This window comes from Heptranchias perlo, chromosome 14, assembly GCF_035084215.1.
Source record: "Heptranchias perlo isolate sHepPer1 chromosome 14, sHepPer1.hap1, whole genome shotgun sequence".
Taxonomy (NCBI): domain Eukaryota; kingdom Metazoa; phylum Chordata; class Chondrichthyes; order Hexanchiformes; family Hexanchidae; genus Heptranchias; species Heptranchias perlo.
Genome location: NC_090338.1, coordinates 59,856,525 through 59,878,660, shown reverse-complemented (window position 1 = coordinate 59,878,660; position 22,136 = coordinate 59,856,525). Strand labels below are relative to the sequence as shown.

At 44.5% G+C, this 22,136-nt stretch overlaps 1 protein-coding gene across 2 annotated transcripts in view; it reads right to left on the bottom strand.

Moving 5' to 3' along the window:
- Positions 1 to 22,136, bottom strand: part of LOC137332561 (matrin-3-like) — an 82,494-nt gene that overhangs the window by 19,069 nt on the left and 41,289 nt on the right. For both annotated transcript variants that reach the window (XM_067996482.1, XM_067996483.1), the window contains exons 6-9: positions 16,061 to 16,134; positions 14,410 to 14,547; positions 13,289 to 13,420; positions 1,569 to 1,709 (exon numbers count right to left, since the gene is read on the bottom strand). In XM_067996482.1, the coding sequence (XP_067852583.1) occupies positions 1,569 to 1,709; positions 13,289 to 13,420; positions 14,410 to 14,547; positions 16,061 to 16,134 (485 nt within the window). The remainder of the gene's footprint in view (positions 1 to 1,568; positions 1,710 to 13,288; positions 13,421 to 14,409; positions 14,548 to 16,060; positions 16,135 to 22,136) is intronic.

Below are 22,136 nucleotides of genomic sequence, written 5' to 3'. Positions count from 1 at the left end.
AAATGTTTCCACTTGTGGGGGAGTCCAAAATTAGAGGTCATCAATGTAAGATAGTCTCTAATAAATCCAATAAGGAATTCAGGAGAAACTTCTTTACCCAAAAGGTGGTAAGAATGTGAAACGCGGTACTACAAGGAGTAGTTGAGGCAAATAGCATAGATGCATTTAAGGGGAAACTAGATAAACACACAGGAAAGTAAGGAATAGAAGGACATGCTGATAGGGTTAGATGAAGAGGGGTGGGAGGAGGCTCATGTGAAGCATAAACGCTGGCATAGACCAGGTGCCCGGAATGGCCTGTTTCTGTGCTGTAGACTCGATCTAAGTCTTACAATGGCAATTATGTCACCCTCACCAATGATGCGACGCTTCATAGCTCGTTGGATCTATCTTTGTCAAACTATTCATTCGTTCTTTTTCTCCCTGCCATCTACATCTTCTGCTCATAGGTCTGTAATGTCAACATTTAATCTCAATATCTGCATACACCCCTAATGCCAGTAATTCATTCCAAATTCATCACTAGGAGCAGTAAAGCTGTTTTTGTGAAGTTACAACTATTTGTATTGATGAACTAATCAACTGCCTATGCATCAAAAGTAAAAGATGGAAAAAAACAGAATGAGAAAGAAAGAAACCCTTATATACCAAGTAAATCACTTGATGTTATCACCATCTGAAAGCTGTTTCAAAAACCAATCCATCACACAGACTCAGGCACTCCTTATGGAATTTATCATGTGTAGAAATGGGCAGCTCATTTACCACTCATTCATCATTTTCTAGCGGTTTGATACAACTCAACAAGGCTTCTTCGGCAGCACTTCCCAAATACAATGCAGGTGCATGGGAGCACCATCACCTCCAAGTCATAACCCAGCCTGACTTGGACATATCTCGCCGTTTCTTCATCGTTGCTGGGTCAAAATCCTGGATCTCCGTACCTAACAGCATTGTGTTAGCACCTTCACTACAAGGACTGCAGCAGTTCACAAAGAAGGCCGCCACCACCTCGAGGGCTACTAGGGACGGGCAATAAATGTCGACCCTGCCAGTGACACCCACATCCCAAGAATGAAAAAAAATTCATCACTTGCAAGCTGCTTAGATGGCAGCTAATTGCATTCTGCACCAAATTTGCAGTTAAGTATTAAAATGCATCACGTAAATAATACCTATTCTATTTTAGCTGAGAATTAGAAGTGCTAAACAAATGCTGAATCAAAATAAATGCCAATCCAATTTGAATGATCCAAACTGAGGACGATTGTCAAATGCTAACAGCATGAACAAGGAAAATCAAGAAATCTGCAACAGTGTATAACTTCACAGATATTCTGAAAGTGAACAAAGTGTGTTCTGTATCTTTTGGAACCTACAGCACAGTATTAAGTATCATTTTGCAATCGCTGCAATACCAACTAGTCACACCCACTGGTATTTGTAGATTAATATTTCAAACTGAGCCCACCTCTCAGAAAACACACCAATATGCTGTACCATTAATTTAATTGTGTTACTCAGTGAAATATTTCACATTACGTCTAGCATTTTTAATCCTACAGTACCTGATTCTTAACTCTCATCAGTAGGTAGTTGGTCACTTTTCCAAAGGGCATACCGAGGCAAACAATTTCTGAATCAGAGTAGCCAACAGAAGGCAAGTTGCTGATGTGGACCACCCGGCTGCGTTCTTCACTTTCTTTGCCCTAAACGTAAAGGAGTGAAAATTACACTAATTAAACTGCACAATCCCCAACACCTTAACTTTTGACACTTATCAAATATGTCTTCATACAAAAAACACTTCATTTTTATCGTCTCACCCTCTCTCCCTGAACGACCATCCCCAGTACTGTTGATGAGAGATTGATTAGATTTTGAGCCCAACCCAGAGATTCAAGTAGAAGAACTACAAAAGTAACTTGTCACTTCCCAGCACTACTCATACTATATACTTTCACTGCAAAATTATAAGTTAAAGGACAAGTGACCCATTGCTCAGTAATGCTGTTTGGTAAGTTACCAGTAAAAGTTTTCAAAGTAGGAGTGCTCATATAGCAGACTGTGGTCCAATTCCTATGGTATTTTTTATTTTGAACCGTTAAAAAGTTTCAGTATGGTTTAGAACTGTCTGATACACAAACAATTAATTGGATAAATTTAGTGCTTTCCATTTACTGGTATATTTCTTTTACTTTACACTGTCTCAAGTGGAAAGCGGCATCATCATGGAGGCGCTGGAAGAGGAAGGCATAGAATAAGCATCATTAAGAGAAGCAGGGGCAGTCTGAAGAATCTGCAAAGGAGAATTCATTGCTGCCTGGGAGCGCCAGTTGTCAAGTTCTCCACAAATATGTCATCTAAAATTGCCGTAAATCTTCCATTCAACTCATAAATTTCCCACTCATGGTATTGTTAAAACATAGTCCCAAACCTTTGTGGGAACACTCAATGAAACCAGTTTTTTTTAATAACCATCTTTTGAATGTCTACTGTTGACTTCCACAATGCTTCCCCTTCGTGACAGTGTGTGACATGAAATGCTCTTAAACCTAGTTTACTTCAGTAGCAGGAATATGAGGTGGCTGACTGCTGCATGTGCACGAGCCTCCTGAGATTGAAGTGGCCCTCAATCCCCGGCATCTGAGCCTTGAGATGGACCACTACTTCCATAATTACGTGGATGATTCTGGCTCCGTGCATTTTCTGCCACATCAGACGAATCGGCAAAAGCATCCAGATGCCATCATGAGACACTGCACTAACTGTGCCCATTTTGGTTAAACCGTTGGAGCTGGGCATTACCTCAATATAGCCAATGATCAGCAAGACAGCAGACCTAACGGCAGAAGTGACATCGATGATGCCCTATCTTATGATTCACTGTAACTGATCCCCAAGCCGGTTGAAACTGGGAGAGATTGGGGCCGATTTTAGCATGGAATTGCGGGTGCGCTGGGGGCTGCGAAAATCGGGAAAATCCCGAGTGGGTTTGGAAGTCGGCTCCAACCCGCCGACTTGCGGGGTTCCCACAGACGCACCTGTGTGCATGCGCGCTTCACCACTCCAGAAGTCCCGCCGGCAATTAAAGCCGGCGGGACGATAGTTATTGAGATCGTTGAAGTTGTTAATTTTGTGGAGATTGATGCAGGGGTGCGATTTTAATTCAGCCTCAGCGTGTTTCCCGTGCTGTGGGAAACACTCCACGTTCAAGGAGCTGTGTTTCAGGCAGCAGCCAGTTGGACATTTAAATGCCGATTTGACAGATGGCGATAAAAGGTCAGTTATTGCAGCAGGGCACTCAGGTGTTGCAGACAAACTTTTGGCTGGGAGATCTTTCTGCTTAGACTGAAAATTCTTGAACTCAGAATTGTTCTGTTTACACATATTTACAACTTTCCGGATTCCCTCAAACTGACACCACGTGGATGGGGGGCACGATGACTGCATTCACAATTACATCCGAGGACGAACAACATCACCATCCTTGCCAGGCACGGCATGCAATTCCGCCACTTGGAGCTCCACAACACAGTGCTGTGCCATAGGCACCTGCACAAGAGCACTGAGGGCAACAACAGAGGGAGCACCGTCGCAGGAGGCACTACCCTTGCAAGAGGGTCTACAGACCGCGGCTCAGCTTCCTGGACCTCTCTGAGCAGCAATGCATACGGAGGCTGAAAGTGAGTCGCCAGGTGATCACAGACATCTGCAGCCTCCTTCATGCCAAGCTGCTCCCGGCTGGGCCTGGCAGCATCTCATTACCCGTCCTATTAAAGTCACCACTGCCCTCAACTTCTTCGCCTCCAGATCATTCCAGGGGTGCCACCGGGGACATCGCTGGGGTCTCTCAGTCGTCTGCACACAAGTGCATAAGGCAGGTCACCGATGGCTTGTTTCGCAGGGCCTCGCAATACGTCAACTGCCCCACGGACAACCTCAGCCAGATGGAGAAGGCAGTGGCTGGCTTCCCACATGTACAGGTGCAATCAATTGCACCCATTTCGCAATTCGAGCACCTCCCACGAGCTAGGACTGTTCTTCAACAGAAAGGGGTATCAATCCATCAACGCTCAGCTCGTTTGTGACTACCACAAAAGATTCCTTCACGTGTGCGCTAGATTCCCTGGCAGCTGCCACTATTCCTTCATTCTGTGGGAATCCAACATCCCGGGGCTTTTCCACACACCGTACACTCTTAAGGGCTGGCTCCTCGGGAACAAGGGATACCCCCTGCACATGTGGTTCATGGCCCCTCTGAGGAACCCCATCAGCGAGCAAGTGTCGATACAACGACAGCCACATCACTGTTCTGATATGTGAACGGTTCTCCTAAGATCAGAAAGTGAGAACAGTCCAGTCCTCACACCACCTGGAAAGACCAGCGCCAACACCAGCCCAACCGATCCCTCCCCCCCCACCCCTACACAAACCAGTCCTGCAACTACACATACACCCACTGTAAATTGACCCAATGGGTGGCATCAAGTGTTGTCGTTCACAGTGAAGCACATGAAAGGGCGCTATCATAAAAGCGAATTAAGAATGGGCAAGGCGCGGCAGTAGTGTTGAGAATAATAACATTTAATGTGACTAACAAAAACCAAATATAAATGAAAATCATGACATTCTGTCGGACACCCTTGTGCATACCCTTTGTGATAACAAATCCTTAGCCTTTCTCTTCCTACCGCTTCTACATGATGCATCCTCTGTGGCTGCAGCAGAGGTAGTGGCAGCTTGCTCATGTTCATGCCCTGATTGCTTAGATGCTTTCGGCCTACGCCCTTTGGGTTTTGGAGCCCGTGAGGGCCCCACCAATGACTGCTTCACCTGCACGGGGACAGACTCGGCTACCTGGAGAGGAGGCAGCATTTCGGGTACTGGTCGAGAGGGGGACAACGTGTAAGACGTGGGGGCGCATTGAGTGGTGTCCCCAATTGCATGTCCCCTTTTACTATCATCCCTCTCCTGGGCCAGGCCCACATCACGCCTACCACCCTGCTGGAGAACAGTTTGGAGGACACGTATGATGCCTTGTAAGCTCAGTTGTAAAGTTTCTATCTGCCTGTTTAAGGCGGCAGAATGTTTGTTCACCTTGAGAGCGAATGGCCGTTGTCAGGGCCTGAATGGACTCATTTATGAGCTGTGCTTGAACCTCAATGGAGGCTAGCCCTCTCTCCATCGCAGACATTCCCTTACCTGCGACACTATCTCAGACAGTTGCTCACATCCCTGTGACACTATCTCAGAGATTCTCTCCTGTACCTATGCCGCCATTCCACTAATGCAGAAGTTGGACTCCTCCATCCTCTGCACTATTGTGGAGAGTGTGTGTGGCACCTGATCCAGTACCTCGCAAATGTGCTGCTGTCCCTCGATCAATCTCCTTTTAAAGGATGGCCTTCAGGGTTCAGCATCTGCGTCCAGCTGAGCAGTGCCTGGAGAGGAATGCGCCCAACGATGCAGACTCTCTGCAGCTGCCCCTGCCACCAGTGTCTGCTCGTGCTCACTTGTCTGTGGTGACTCACCAGGTGACAACTCAACTAACTGACTATTAGGACCCACCAAGGTGTGAGTATCTGCGCTGGTGGATGGCTCGCTAAGATGTGACAGTGCGCCCTCAGAGGCCGGGAGCTCCTCTGAGGAATCGCCCTCTGCAGTCGTTGAAGGGCCTGGAAGAGAACAGAAGGCAATATTAAGCATCATCACAGATGTGTCATGTTACGATAAGCATGCTGAGGTGTTCAACATCAATTCATGTTGTGTGTGATGAATGTTAAAGTTGTGTCACCAGACCTTTATGGGGTGCCAGTCTTGGCATCCCTGACGGATAGGCACTCAAGGGTGCAGCTGATCTCCAGGGCCTCCTGCTCTGTGTCTGTGAGGACAACTATTTGTTGTGACCCCCTCCAGTCCTCGCCCTCTCCTCCCAGAAGGGGAGAAAGTACAGACGTGTGAGTGAGTGATGGTGAAGTGGCCAACTGATGAATGCATTGCTTTGGGTGAGGCTGACCGTGAAAGAGGTGCATCAGAGGGTGAGTATGAGACAGAGACATCACATTGGATCAGGATTGGGGTGAGTGGTAGTGGTGGGATCACAAATGGGGAGGTGAGAAAGTGCTCAGGAAGTGAAGGTAAGTTGAGGATGAGCCTTAAGTGGGTGTGAGGAGTGATGTGATGGAGTCGTGATGGCAGTGAGTTGAGTTGGGGGGATGGGGTGGTGATGTGGAACATGGAATGCGGGAGAATCAGTAAGTATACTCACTTTTACTGACCTAGGTAGGTCATTGAAGCGCTTCCTGCACTGGACCCAGGTGCGGGAAATGTTGCTGCTGCTGGTGACCTCCTCTGCCACCTCGAGCCAGGCCTTCTTGGTGGCAGAGGCAGGCCACTTCCTTCTGTCAGCTGGGTAAAACACGTCCCTCCTCTGCCTCACCCCGGCCAGTAGCAGCTGAAGTGAGCATCATTAAATCTTCAAGCAGCCTTGCCCCTGTGCTGCGCCATTGTATTTTTTTTGGATTTTCCTCCAGCAAGCGCCTTTGGAGCAATGGCCCTTTAAATAGAGCCACTCCAGCTGACAGCCTGTCATGTGGGTGTGCAGTCCGCCCACTGCGCAGCTTTCGGACGGCAAACCTGGAAGCCAAGTTAAGGGGCACCAATTGAGTTGCGATCGCGTGGGGAACGGGAAGATTTTAATTTTCGTGTTTGCCGTGCGCCCATTGACCGCTCGCTCATTATCTAATGTTAGGGCAATTTATCACTCCAGCACTTTTGAAGTAAAGCCGCTTGTGGTACATATGGAAATTTCCAGGATTTGTAGTTGAATGATGCACTGTGACAAGTAACTTGCTTTTTCTATTGTTGCACTGTTTTTGATGTTAAAAATATACATCAAATTATTGCAGTCCAGTCATTGGCATGTAAGTCCAACTTGCCAATGGAAAAAATGGATAGAAGTAGGAGGGCTACACTCTATTCCCAAGCCCAACCTCCATAACTCTGCATCAGTTCTCAATTTGAGGATACAGCACTGTTGACTTACAACTTTTGCTCTTCAGCAAAAAGAAGCAAGAAAGTGTTTTTTGCGGGCAGGGCTCTCAACATCCACGCATTTATTTACATAAAGAATAAATGTATAGCTAAACAGCTCTTTACAAAAGAACAAAACTATAGTATCATTGGAATCTATAATCAAGCAAAGGGTGACTGAGCACAAATTTGAGCTGATGAAAGCCAACATAGATTTGTAACAGGTAGATCATGTCTAACGAACCTAGTTGAATTTTTTGAGCAAGTAACTAAAGTAGTAGACAGGGGAATGCCTATGCATGTAGTTTATATGTACTTCCTGAAGGCATTCGATAAGGTTCCACATAAGAGATTATTAGCTAAAGTTAAAGCTCATGGAATTGAAGGCAAATTGTTGACCTGGATGGGAGATTGTTTAGGTGCTAGAACACAGAGAGTAGAGATAATGGGTATGTACTCAAATCGGAAGGAAGTGACTAGTGGTATCCCACAAGGGTCTGTGCTGGGGCCTCATCTATTCACTATGTTTATTAATGACTTAGATAACACAATAGAGAGCCATATATCCAAGTTTGCCGATGACACAAAGATTGATGGCATAGTAAGTATTGTAGACGGGAGCATAAAATTACAATGAGATATTAAAAGATTAAATGAGTGGGCAAAACTATGGCAGATGGATTTAAAACTCAGGCAAATGTGAGGTTATCCATTTTGGACCAAAAAAGGATAGCTAGGAATAGTAGAGGTCCAAAGAGATTGAGGGGTCCATGCACACAGATTATTAAAATGTAGTAGTCAGGTACAAAAAATAATCAAAAAGGCTAATGGAATGTTAGCCTTTATAACTAGAGGGCTAGAATATAAAGGGGAAGTCCTGGTTAGACCACGTCTGGAATACTGTGTACAGTTCTGGGAACCGCACTTCAGAAAGGATATAATGGCCTTGGAAGGAATGCAGTGCAGATTCACCAGAAGGGTTAGATGATGAGAGATTAGATAAATTAGGCTTGTATTCCCTTGAATATAGAATGCTAAGGGGTGATTTGAGAGGTTTTTAGGATTTTGAAAGCAATTGATAGGGTAGATAGAAACTTTTTCTGCTGGTGGGTTAGTCTAGGACAAGGGAACATAAAGTTAAAAACAGAGCCAGGCCATTCAGGAGAGAAGTTAGGAAACACTTCTTCACGTAAAGGGTGGCAGAAGTGTGGAACTCTCTCCCAGAAAAAGCAGTAGATGTTAGCTCAGTTAATAATTTTAAATCTGAGATCGCTAGATTTTTGCTAGCCAAGGGCATTAACTAGCTGCGCCTCTAGTTAAGCTGTTCCAGTACAGCTACAACACTGGCATCTACCCGACAATATGAAAAATTGCCCAGGTACGTCCTGTCCACAAAAAGCAGGACAAATCCAATCCGGCCAATTACCACCCCATCAGTCTACTCTCAATCATCAGCAAAGTGATGGAAGGTGTCGTCGACAGTGCTATCAAGCGGCACTTACTCACCAATGCTCAGTTTGGGTTCCGTCAGGACCACTCGGCTCCAGACCTCATTACAGCCTTGGTCCAAACATGGACAAAAGAGCTGAATTCCAGAGGTGAGGTGAGGTGAGAGTAACTGCCCTTGATATCAAGGCAGCATTTGACCGAATGTGGCACCAAGGAGCCCGAGTAAAATTGAAGTCAATGGGAATCAGGGGGAAAACTCTCCAGTGGCTGGAGTCATACCGAGCACAAAGGAAGATGGTGGTGGTTGTTGGAGGCCAATCACCTCAGCCCCAGGACATTGCTGCAGGAGTTCCTCAGGGCAGTGTCCTCGGCCCAACCATCTTCAGCTGCTTCATCAATGACCTTCCCTCCATCATAAGGTCAGAAAAGTGGATGTTCGCTGATGATTGCACAGTGTTCAGTTCCATTCGCAAACCCTCAAATAATGAAGCAGTCTGAGCCCGCATGCAGCAAGACCTGGACAACATCCAGGCTCGGGCTCATAAGTGGCAAGTAACATTCGCGCCAGACAAGTGCCAGGCAATGACCACCTCCAACAAGAGAGAGTCTAACCACCTCCCCTTGACATTCAACGGCATTACCATCGCTGAATCCCCCACCATCAACATCCTGGGGGTCACCATTGACCAGAAACTTAACTGGACCAGCCTCATAAATACTGTGGCTACAAGACCAGGTCAGAGGCTGGGTATTCTGCGGCGAGTGACTCACCTCCTGACTCCCCAAAGCCTTTCCACCATCTACAAGGCACAAGTCAGGAGTGTGATGGAATACTCTCCACTTGCTTGGATGAGTGCAGCTCCAACAACACTCAAGAAGCTCGACACCATCCAGGACAAAGCAGCCCGCTTGATTGACGCCCCATCCACCACCCTAAACATTCACTCCCTTCACCACCGGTGCACTGTGGCTGCATTGTGTACCATCCACAGGATACACTGCAGCAACTCACCAAGGCTTCTTCGACAGCACCTCCCAAACCCGCGACCTCTACCACTTAGAAGGACAAGAGCAGCAGGTACATGAAAACAACACCACCTGCACGTTCCCCTCCAAGTTACACAACATCCCGACTTGAAAATATATCGCCGTTCCTTCATCGTCGCTGCGTCAAAATCTTGGAACTCCCTTCCTAACAGCACTGTGGGAGAACCTTCACCATATGGACTGCAGCGGTTTAAGAAGGCGGCTCACCACCACATTCTCAAGGGCAATTAGGGATGGGCAATAAATGCTGGCCTCGCCAGCGACGCCCACGTCCCATGAACGAATAAAAAAAATATGGAGCCAAGGCCGGTGGATGGCGTTAGAATACAGAACGGTCATGATGTCATTGAATGGCGGAACAGCTCCTATGAATCTAAAACTGCATTGCAGGTGATACTGATTTGAGGATTCAGAATACAAACAGGATTTGTATAAGTGAGCTGTACACAAAATAACTCCCAAGTACAGCCGAGTCCGCCTGATGTTATAATGTCGGATTGGACAAAATTATAAAACTATATGTACTATAAAAATAGGGGAACTTTCCTTAATAACAGTTGCAAACACTTCCGGGCTGTTTTTAAGGATAAGAATTTTTTTTTTAAAATTCAACTTTTTACTTTAATTTCACCATAATTTTTTAAAAACAAAATCAGTTATTTTGGACTGTTTTGTCTTCAAAATTGAATCACAAGCGATTGCTTCTTCAAGTTTTGCCAGATTAGCCAACATTTTTGTGTTAAACAAGTTGCTAGATGAGCATTGCATATAATATTGAAAAACAGAGCACCTTGAGACAGACTGCTCGAGTCAGAGAAACAAGAGCAACGTCATCATCTTCAAAATTCTCGCTCTCCTCACTAATCTCATTATTTAATTCTGGGTCGGCTCAAAGCTTCAATGGAAGTTCGGGTGATCAAAGAATCATTAACTGAGATATAGTCACACTGAGGAACATCAGCAGGGATCAGTCCTTCTCGTTGAAGTCACTCCCAAACAGTTTGCAGTTCAAGGCCAAGTTCAATTTCTTCGAGCTCCACCAAATCCTCCTCCTTTTCTGATCATACCCACATGGCAAAAGCAGTTTGCAATAAGTCACGATCCCAAGTTCCAGCAACAAAATTCATGGTAACCAGCAAACTGATCGAGAACTCAGTCTTGCCTTCGTAAGCAGCTAGTCTTTTTTTAGCCAGAAACTTCCGATAGCGACCCTTGAAAACCTTGATAACTCCAGCGTCCACCGGTTGACACTTAGAAGTGGTATTCATTGGAAGGCAGATAAGTTCCATATTCCTTAAGCCAGAAATTTCAGCTTGCGCAGGGTAGTAATTCATAATAATTAACACGCTTCTACCCTGAGCACAAAATCTTCTGCCCACAGATAGAACATACTCCTCAAAAATCATACAAGTCACCCAAGATCGCTGATTGAAATGGTGCCTCTAGGAAAGTGGTGAACATTTTTGAAACATCTTGGCCGCTCATTTTACCGTGGAACAGAAGTTTCTCAGATTCGTCTATATTGGCGCCCAGAAGAGTCACACGCTCCTTGCTCCGTCTCCCATCAATGCACTACCTGCTGTGAAAGATCTGGGTCACCTTGGCAGAACCTTCCAGAAAGGTTCCACTTCATGGAGGTTGAACATGTCGCGAGGTCGGCACTTTTGAAGTAATGAAGGCAGGATTGTTGAAAGCCATTCGTTTGTCATTTCAGAGGTCAATTCATTGGCTTCTCTAACCATTTTCTTATGAGTTATGGCATAAACTTTTTCCATCTCTTAATCCATCCCAAGTTGACTTTAAAGAGATCACTAAATCCAAATTCCTCTACGATTATGACGGCTTTTGGCAGTAAGATTTGTTCTGGGATTCCAGACAGATTTTTATTGCACGCTGCCTTAAACCATTTAAGAAGTTCTGCTCCAAAGTCATTGAGTCCAGAAGTACACAACTGTTTCATGTCACTTCTAAAATCTCCACTTCTGACCCGTTTCAAGACAGAATCTTGTTCTTCTTTGCTGATGGCTTCCTGAGACACCATAGGGTAAATTTTAACCTCCCAAGAACGGGTGGGTTGGGAGCAAAAATACTCCATTTTCAGAGCGGGACCGCATCCCGGCTCCAGCACGCCAGCTTCTGGGATTAACCGAGGCAGGTTTGTCTTTATTGCACTGCTTGTGGGCCTGGAGGAGCAAGAGTTCTTCATCCAGGCCCAACAAGCTCACCTGGTCGACAGGACCCCCGCGACTGGCCGACATCCACCCCAATGGAGGACCACAACCCGTGGTGGACCCCCACTTATCTCCGACTCAGCCCCCCCGATCTTCTTTCCGCACAACCCCCATCTTCTCCTTGCTTCCCCACTCCGATCTACTCCCTGCCCGCTACCCTCCCCCCCCAACTCCGATCTATTCCCTGCCCGCCCACCCCCCCAACCCCAATCTTCTCCCCGGCCTATGATCCCTCCCTCCCTCTGATCCCCTGCTGCAGCAGGTCTTCCTGCCCGACAGCCAGCCCATCAATCAGTTTGGCTGCCGGCGTGAAACCCTGAAGTGCAACTGATTGGCTTCATTAAGGTTACGATCACAGATCGTTACCTGCCCACTTACCTTCGGGGTTTTTCACCCGGAAATCTTCCCCCCTTCTGCGCTGGAAGTTATAATTTACCCCATTTCTTCGCTAATCCAACCTGTGACTTTTTGGCCAGAGCAGTGATAATTTCGTACATGTGGCTCAAATTCAGATCTGTCCACTTTTTTTATTTGATACCATTTTCACAAAATAACAGCCACTATGGGTGCTAAAGTACTGTACTGTAACAGCTTCTCCTAAATAACTGCCACTTATAAGAAGTCCCGCCCTTGTAAGATGATGGAGTAATTATAAGCAAACAATCTGCTCAGGTCAATCTGTGGTTGTTAAAATTTGCACACACAATGAAAACTTCAGAGGGTTGAAATACAGTATAACATTTGATCTTTTGTTAATCTGGACTACAAATTTGCATATTATTAGATGAATTGTAATATTATGCCGCTATCATAATACTCAAACTCAAACGTGTACAAGACACACTAAGCACAGCCAGGACCATCCATCAGTATAACATTATGCGGATTATCATCATAGGTTACTTAACATTAGACAAAATCAACCGTATATTCTACCCAATACTTTTACCTGAGGTAACTATTTTGCATCAATACAAAACCAATGTACATTTTCAACTATAAGGATTAATTGATAAAAACTACAATGCAATCATAAGACAGTTTTCAGGATTTTGGAGTAGTGTCTGATATTGCAATTCCATAACTCTGAAAGATAGTGAGGCCCTACATGGTATGCATAAAAGTAAATATTTACACAAAAGAGTGAGCAGTTAAGTTTCAGATAGAGAGAGATGCTGAAATAAATTTCCAAAATAACTAAAATAGCACATTTAGACCCAAAATACTATTGGAGAATATAAGTCTTGCTTATTTAAGTTAGATATACTTCCCAAAAGTTCAAATTGATTTTTTAATGAAATGGACTATATGCCATTAAAGTTCTTTAGCAATATGAGTCACTTATTGGAGCAATAATGTCTGGCACTAGCACTCTCTCTCCCACATGACAATTGAACAGATTCCTTTGCATCTATATTTATTATTTGGTGTTCAGAATGTATCCATCAAATAAAACTATACCTACATGAAAGCAAACCTGTATACATATAGATGAAGCTGATTAATTTCCATTGTAAATAAAATACCTTTATAGTCAACTTTTTATATTTCTGGGACAGTTCTGCTCTGATGACATTGCCATCAACAAAGGTAGGTTTCATCTGGTAAAACTTCACCATGGCTTGAGCTGCTTCAGGATAGGCCAATTCTACAAATCCCTATAAATTAAAAACACAAATATTCACAATCATCCTGTAATTTTTTGTATGACCTGGTCTGTTGAGCTCCAAATAAAGACACACGGACTGCAGCGGTACAAGAAGGCGGCTCACCACCACCTTCTCGAGGGCAATTAGGGATGGGCAATAAATGCCGGCCTCGCCAGCGACGCCCACATCCCATGAACGGATAAAAAAAATCTAATGGCAAGCAAAGAATTGTATATTGGTGGAAAAAATGAGCAACATAAATATACAGTGAATGTAACAGAATTAGCACGGGGAGACTTTGAAAGGTATAAGAGTGATGGCAAACCGTCACTTCTAATGTTGAGACAATGTAGAGAAACAATTGAAAAAGCAAACAGAATGTTGGGATACCCATCAGAGCAGTACAGAAAAGTCTACAGAGGTCATGCTAAGGTTTTATAATCCATTGGTCAGACCACACTTTCAAGCACTGCACAATTTTGCTTCAAAAGGGGCGTACATATATTGGTGAGGGTGAAGAAAATAGCAACAAGAATGATCCCAAATGTAACAGGACTGAACTATATGAGAAGATTAAAGCAGCTTAACTTCTCGAAAGAGGGTTGACGAAAGATGTCACTGAGGTTTATAAAGTATTATTAAATGGTTTAGATGAGGTGAACCCTGAACAATAATTCAAGGTTAGTCAGGCCAGTAGAACAAGAGGACATAAATTATAGGTAAGGTAGTGGCATCAAAGGGAGTTCAAATGCTTGGCTGGGTAAGTTGGAGTACCGGAGGGCTGAGCTTCGATGAGCTGAACAGCCTTTTCTCATCGTTAACTTTTTATGTTCTTGTGTCATAATTAACATCAAACCTTCTTAAAGGGAATCTGTCCTTTGTGATTGTCCTTATGGCACTAACTTATGGTACATGCAGGAACTTAGAATGATTATTAAATTTCCACAAACTTTAACACAATGCAAAGGAATGACAGTTTAGCCAGGGCTTGTGCTTACCTCACCCTTTGACTTTATCAACAAGTAGTTAGTAACCTTTCCAAAAGGTTCAGCTAGCTTGATTAGGTCACGATTCATGCATCTACCTCGCTGCAACTCGCTAATGTGAACTACTCGCCCAGGCTCATCATTAACATTCTAAAATAAGAAAAAAAAATTAGCAGCAAAAGGCATATAATAAGTTTGAGTGTAATGTAACAATAACTTTACATACTGTTCCAGATACAATGCACTGACTAGGTCAGACAATGCTCTCTAGTTATAATGGAGTGCTCAGTCAATGCAGAACTTCCTAGGTACAAATGTATTGCCCAGGTCAGGCAGTGACGATTATTCCTCCCCATCATCCAAACCCCCACTCCACCCCAGATGCAATGCACTGCTCAGATCACATTGCGCTTCCTAATGTAATGTATGTTTAGACCACACAGTATTTTCCAGGTGCAATGTACTGCTCAGGCACACAGTGCTTCCTGGGCAATGTGTTATAATAATGTTATGGTAGAAGTATATTTGTCACATGTTACTGACATAAATGGTAAATACATTTTTAATTTAAAAGGGCAGAAAATCATTATTGTACCAACACTGTCTCCACTTTGTTGCTCTTTAAATCCAATATTGAACTAAAAATTTAACTCAGGGGTCGGAATGCACTCCTAGTTTCCAGGCCTAGATCTTAACAAAAGTTGGGTCTATTTAATGCAACGGGAGGACATTTAATACAGGATTCTTCTTTAAAAGCCCTATCATTTTGCTAATGTTCAAACTTTTATGGGTACAAGATTTTAAAAATCCTTCCCTCTTGAACAGTGAAATGAATTCCTGGTATCTCTTCCTTCCTTCTCCAAAATCCTCTGACAATACATTTTCATATACAACTCATCAGTTAAAGGAAAAGTAGTATAATCTACTGGCTTCCTGGTGCTGTTCAGAGAAGGTACTTAAAAAAATAGAATCTTTAACCAAATATAACCTTGACCTCCACTGGTTTGAAAAATATACACAGCAAACCTCACCTATAAATATACCCACAAGCTGAGTATCAAGTACTTACCTAGTTACACATACAGATTGACTTGTACAATAAAATAGACATTCATAATTCATAATCAAGTTGTCATAATTTACACCTTTTCACAAAATATAAAAGTGTATTCTCTGAAAAATGAAGAAGGTAAACAAAGGATTCTTTGATGTATGCACAGCTTATTTTGTGAAGTGACACTAACTGCTACCCCATTGTTCCTTATGCACCCCCATACAGCATACACAATTCTGTGGAGAAGGTAGAGCATGAGAAAGCTGTGTCAGATCTCTGCCAATCCTATTCTATAAATATCCACAATTAGGTACAGGAGAGTAGCTCAGTGACTCACCATCTGATCTTTCTTCATCCCAGACGTCTGCTTAGCATTTCCATCACAGATATATATCGAGGTCACGAGCTTACCATGCAGTGGATAACTGCAGATATTCATTCACATCCCAGTGTGTTACATCATCACCAACCCCCCACTTTACAGATCGGCTAAAGATACCGAAAATACAGAAACGTTGCTAATCTCTCATCAAATGATTAGTTAAGCCCTTTCCAAAATTAGATGAGTAACTTTTATAAAAGAATCTTGCAGGAGTATGAAACACTAACCATTCTGAGCGGCTTCTTCAGCCTCTGAATGTTGTTCCCTTGCTTGTTATCCATAGGACCTTTTCTACTTGATGCTAAAACACAGAGAAAGAATTAAACAACATCAGTACAAAAAGACCTCATTTTATTTTACTCTCAATTTTCCTTTTGTGTTCTCTTTTAATATTTTCTATATTGTGGCATAATGTAGGCAGTTTGGCTGAAAATTATGGACAATCAAAAAAAATTGGATTAATGATATCATGGCTTTGAACTGTTACATAAAGTTTACAGTACAGGCACAGGCATATCAAGGGGTTCTAACCTGCGTTACAGGATCAAGGTGTGAAAAGGTTCAACAATAGTGGCTACGTAAACATGTATAAAGCACCATGAATGTGACTGTTGAAATCAAGCTGGGATGGTCACATCGTTCTGCATATGAGATCCTGCCTGATTCGCAGGGCATTCCCCTACACTGCATTAACCGTGCCTTTCTGGATGGAAATTAGGATTCTGCTGTCTGGACCCCTTCCACGAAGGACAGATTTTGCAGTGCATGCCAGTAATTCCAAAAGACTCCTAGGATGCTCCTTCTATTTCTTCTTTTGAGTGTAACCATACCAAGTAGTTGCCCAGGCTGCTGAGTCACGGAAAGGCTGCAGTACAGATAGGTCTTTAGTAAAGGTGCTAGGTAATGAGATCAGGCTAAATAACAGTATGCTGTATTGCAAGCGCACCCAGCTAATTTGGGCTATGGACTTCTCTGATCCAAATGTGGGCCTTACTGAAGTAGCCATTATCTTTCTCAGTCCCTGGGTATTGGAAAGAGGGAGGGCAGTTCCTTAGTCATTTGGCTCAATTTGCCGTTGACCCAAAGGGCACTGCCTTTTTACTGAAATGGGTCTTATTAGCTTGGATTATCCCATTACAAAAACCCACAGAATCACAAGTAGGCTTCTTTTTAAAGCTTTCCAGGATTGCCTTGACCTGCTCCCCAAACATGATGGTACCCAAGTGGAGGAGCTTCATTCGACCATTCTGCAGATCAGCTGTAAACCTGAAGCCTGGATTAATTGCTTGTGAACAAAGTTAACCCAAAGTGCTAGTTAAGAAACTACACGGGTCTAGAGTATTTCTGCAAGTAAAGCTTCTTATGCTATGTACCTGTTTCGACCCCTTTCAGGAGACACCTGGAAAATAATGGGGAAGTCAATGGGTGGCTGTGCCTGCGAGACCCAGTAGAACTTATCCGGATGGGATGCTACTGGGAAAGTTAACCCAATCATCTTTGTTGCAGGCCAAACACTAGCTAGTAGATAGAAATACCAGGTCCAGTATGGCATCCTTGCTACTCATCACTTAAGCCTGAGGTTGGGTCATAGCTGGAGGTTTCCCCCCCCCCCCCAATACCTGTGCATCTTTAAGGTGTCAGTCTTGTAAAGCGTCCATCCTCATTCTCAATTCTATGTCTGATCTGGGGATGAATATTACTTTAGGATTTCAAACATCCCTTGACTTCTCAGAAAAATGGAAAATGTGTAGAAAGATTCACCTGTAAGGACTTTATGAATAACTTTGAAGACATTTGTCACATGAGGGCTAGATTCCCAAGCAGTGCTGTACATATTTACTGGATTCCCAAGCAATGCTGTACTTATTTACTGGATGCCATCTGAACCATGAAATATTCCACCTGAATAGTCAGAAACCTATCTGGTGGAGGCAAGATGATAACTCATAAAGGCTAGCAGTTGTTATGAACAAAAGGTCTTTAGTCACGCTATAATCTGCCGGTCTACTGTGTCTGCCAACCCAGCGAGGGGCTGTTTGCACTAACCAGCTGCCCACATATGGAAATGTATGTAATCTCTGCTGCCTCAGAAAAGTAGCTAACTCAATACCAATATCAGGCCAAGTAATAACACTTTGTACTGATTATTCACCTGTTGATATTGAACTTCATCTCCTTTCTGTGAAATTAAATGATTTCCTATATGAAAGCATACATAAAAGTCAGCCTTCCAGTTCTAATACATGAATGATGTGTAAAGATGACCATCTTGAATTTCTATGTCAGAACGAAGGAGTTCAAAGTCCTCATATGTCAATGTTCAAACCCTATTAATGCAATTCAGGTGGCAAAAAGAATCCTCCAAATTATTTTTGATTCTTTCAATAGTGAAATGAATTTTGCTTTGGGAGGCCCCAATAAGAATTTGGTTTGAAAAGGCTTATTCAGTGGACATTTTCTTTGTACTCCCACCATTGCTGCTACTGTCTTGACTAATCCTTTGTAAACAATTTTACAACACCAAGTTATAGTCCAACGATTTTTATTTGAAATCTACAAGCTTTCGGAGGCTTCCTCCTTCCTCAGGTAAATGTCAGGAGTTCCTTGAAGCCTACGCATTTATACATCATAGAACAATACATGGTGTTTACAGACTGCCCCTGCAACTGCCCGTTGCCAAGGCAATCACCGTGTTCAGACAGAGAGGTGTCACCTACAGAACCCCCGAATACACATTCAACAAAAAAACAAACAGGGAAAAAAAAACAGAGAGAGAGGCAGAAACATCCTGAAGGCAGAGAAAGCCAGCAAATGACCCATTATATTAAAAACAGATAGCTTTTGTTCGCTGGTGGGGTAACGTGTAGCGTGACATGAACCCAAGATCCCGGTTGAGGCCGTCCTCATGGGTGCGGAACTTGGCTATCAATTTCTGCTCGACGAATTTGCGTTGTCACGTGTCTCGAAGGCCGCCTTGGAGAACGGTGGCTGAATGTCCCTGACTGCTGAAGTGTTCCCCGACTGGGAGGGAACCCTCCTGTCTGGCGATTGTTGCGCGGTGTCCGTTCATCCGTTGTCGCAGTGTCTGCATGGTCTCCCCAATGTACCATGCTCCGTCCGGGGCATCCTTTCCTGCAGCGTATGAGGTAGACAACGTTGGCCGAGTCACAGGAGTATGAACCATGCACCTGGTGGGTGGTGTCCTCTCGTGTGATGGTGGTATCTGTGTCGATGATCTGGCATGTCTTGCAGAGGTTACCGTGGCAGGGTTGTGTGGTGTCGTGGACGCTGTTCTCCTGAAAGCTGGGTAATTTGCTGCGAACGATAGTCTGTTTGAGGTTGGGTGGCTGTTTAAAGGCGAGTAGTGGAGGTGTGGGGAAGGCCATAGCGAGGTGTTCGTCGTCATTGATGACATGTTGAAGGCTGCGGAGAACATGGTGTAGTTTCTCCGCTCCGGGGAAGTACTGGACGACGAAGGGTACTCTGTTGGTTGCGTCCCGTGTTAGTCTTCTGAGGAGGTCCCGTGTTAGTGCTCTGTTGGTTGCGTCCCGTGTTAGTCCTCCTCAGAAGACTAACACGGGACGCAACCAACAGAGTACCCTTCGTCGTCCAGTACTTCCCCGGAGCGGAGAAACTACACCATGTTCTCCGCAGCCTTCAACATGTCATCAATGACGACGAACACCTCGCTATGGCCTTCCCCACACCTCCACTACTCGCCTTTAAACAGCCACCCAACCTCAAACAGACTATCGTTCGCAGCAAATTACCCAGCTTTCAGGAGAACAGCGTCCACGACACCACACAACCCTGCCACGGTAACCTCTGCAAGACATGCCAGATCATCGACACAGATACCACCACCAGGTGCATGGTTCACACTCCTGTGACTCGGCCAACGTTGTCTACCTCATACGCTGCAGGAAAGGATGCCCCGGACGGAGCATGGTACATTGGGGAGACCATGCAGACACTGTGACAACGGATGAACGGACACCGCGCAACAATCGCCAGACAGGAGGGTTCCCTCCCAGTCGGGGAACACTTCAGCAGTCAGGGACATTCAGCCACCGATCTGCGGGTAAGCGTTCTCCGAGGCGGCCTTCGAGACACGCGACAACGCAAAATCGTCGAGCAGAAATTGATAGCCAAGTTCCGCACCCATGAGGACGGCCTCAACCGGGATCTTGGGTTCATGTCACGCTACACGTTACCCCACCAGCGAACAAAAGCTATCTGTTTTTAATATAATGGGTCATTTGCTGGCTTTCTCTGCCTTCAGGATGTTTCTGCCTCTCTCTCTGTTTTTTTTTCCCTGTTTGTTTTTTTGTTGAATGTGTATTCGGGGGTTCTGTAGGTGACACCTCTCTGTCTGAACACGGTGATTGCCTTGGCAACGGGCAGTTGCAGGGGCAGTCTGTAAACACCATGTATTGTTCTATGATGTATAAATGCGTAGGCTTCAAGGAGCTCCTGACATTTACTTGAGGAAGGAGGAAGCCTCCGAAAGCTTGTAGATTTCAAATAAAAATCGTTGGACTATAACTCGGTGTTGTAAAATTGTTTACAAATGTCAACCCCAGTCCATCACCGGCATCTCCACATCTTGACTAATCCTAGCAAGTTGTCATCTGTCAACATACACAACATAATTTTTATTGGTTTTCAATTGTTTGGACAATTAAACCAAATATCATTGGTAAGTGAACACATAAGATTTTGCTGTGTGCAACTTGTTTTCCTCTCTTTTTCTCACCCGTATGCCTTGTATTGAGAAACATGGGCTAAACTACCAAGTACCTAAATGTTTTGTTATGCAGAGTAAGGTATACTTTCATGAAGTTAAAGCCAACTAATGTTCCACTTAAACAGGATTTTGTAAACTGTCAGGAAGTGGGGACCGATAGCCTAGGCTTCTATTCATGCTCAGTCTATCCAGCAGTTAGTTTTAATTTGAAAAGCATGGCCCAGAATTGCTACGGTCCAAGAAATATGGAAGATCTCTAATTCCTCTGCATTAGGTAACTTTTATTTAATTGTCATTCGGGATGTGGGCATCACTGGCAAGGCCGGCATATGTTGCCTATCCCTTGCTACCCTTGAGAAGGTGGTGGTGGGCCACCTTCTTAAACCGCTGCAGCCCATGTAGCGAAGGTGTGCCCACAATGCTGTTAGGTAGGGAGTTCCAGGATTTTGATCCAACAACAATATATGTTCAAGCCAGGATGGTGTATGACTTGAAGGGGAACTTGGAGGTGATGGTGCTCTCGTGCACCTGCTGCCTTTGTCCTTCTAGAGGTCACGGGTTTGGGAGGTGCTGCTGAAGAAGCCTTGGCAGCTTGCTGCAATGCATGCTGTAGATAGTACACACTGCAGCTGCAATATGCTGGTGGTAGAGGGAGCGGATGTTTTAAGTTAGTGGACGGGGCGCCAATGAAGCAGACTGCTATGTCCTGGATAGTGTTGAGCTTCTTGAGTGTGGTTACAGCTGCACTCATCCAGGAAAGTGGAGAATATTCCATCACATTACTCACTTGTGCCTTGTATGTGGAGGAGAGGCTTTGGAGTCAGGTGGTGAGCCACTCGGCACAGAATACGCAGCCTCTGACCTGCTCCAGTAGCCATAGCATTTACGTGGCTGTTCCAGTTAAGTTTCTGTTCAATGGTGATACCCAGGATGTTGATGGTGGGGGACTCAGCAATGGTAATGCGATTGAACGTCAAGGTGAGGTGTTTAGGCTCCCTCTTGTTGGAGATGATCATTGCCCGGCACTTGTGTGGCGCAAATGTAACTTGTTACTCATCAGCCCAAGCCTGGATGAAGTCCAGATCTTCCTGTCTGCGGGCATGGGCTTCTTCATCATCTGAGGAACTGCGAATGGAGATGAACACTGTGCAATCATCAGCGAACAGCCCCACTTCTGACCTTATGATGGAGGGGTGATTATTGATGAAGCAGCTGAAGATAGCTGGGCCAGGACACTAACCTGAGGAACTCCTGCAGTGATGTTCTGGGGCTGAGATGACTGGCCTCCAACAACCGCAACCATCATCTTTTGTGTTGGGTACGATGTGTTGCGACACAAGTTGTACGCAGCAAAATGTTTGGACAGACATAGTTAGTTGCTTCTACATTCCAGGAAGGGTAAATAGGGTATCCATAACATCAAAGAAGTGCATGTTCACTGCAATAAAAGATGTTGGGTCTCCCTTCCTTTATATATTTAAATATATGCAAGCAGTATACTCCAGCCAGGCTGAACAGGCATTGGGGTTGACACTTTGCATGATTTAGGAAATGAA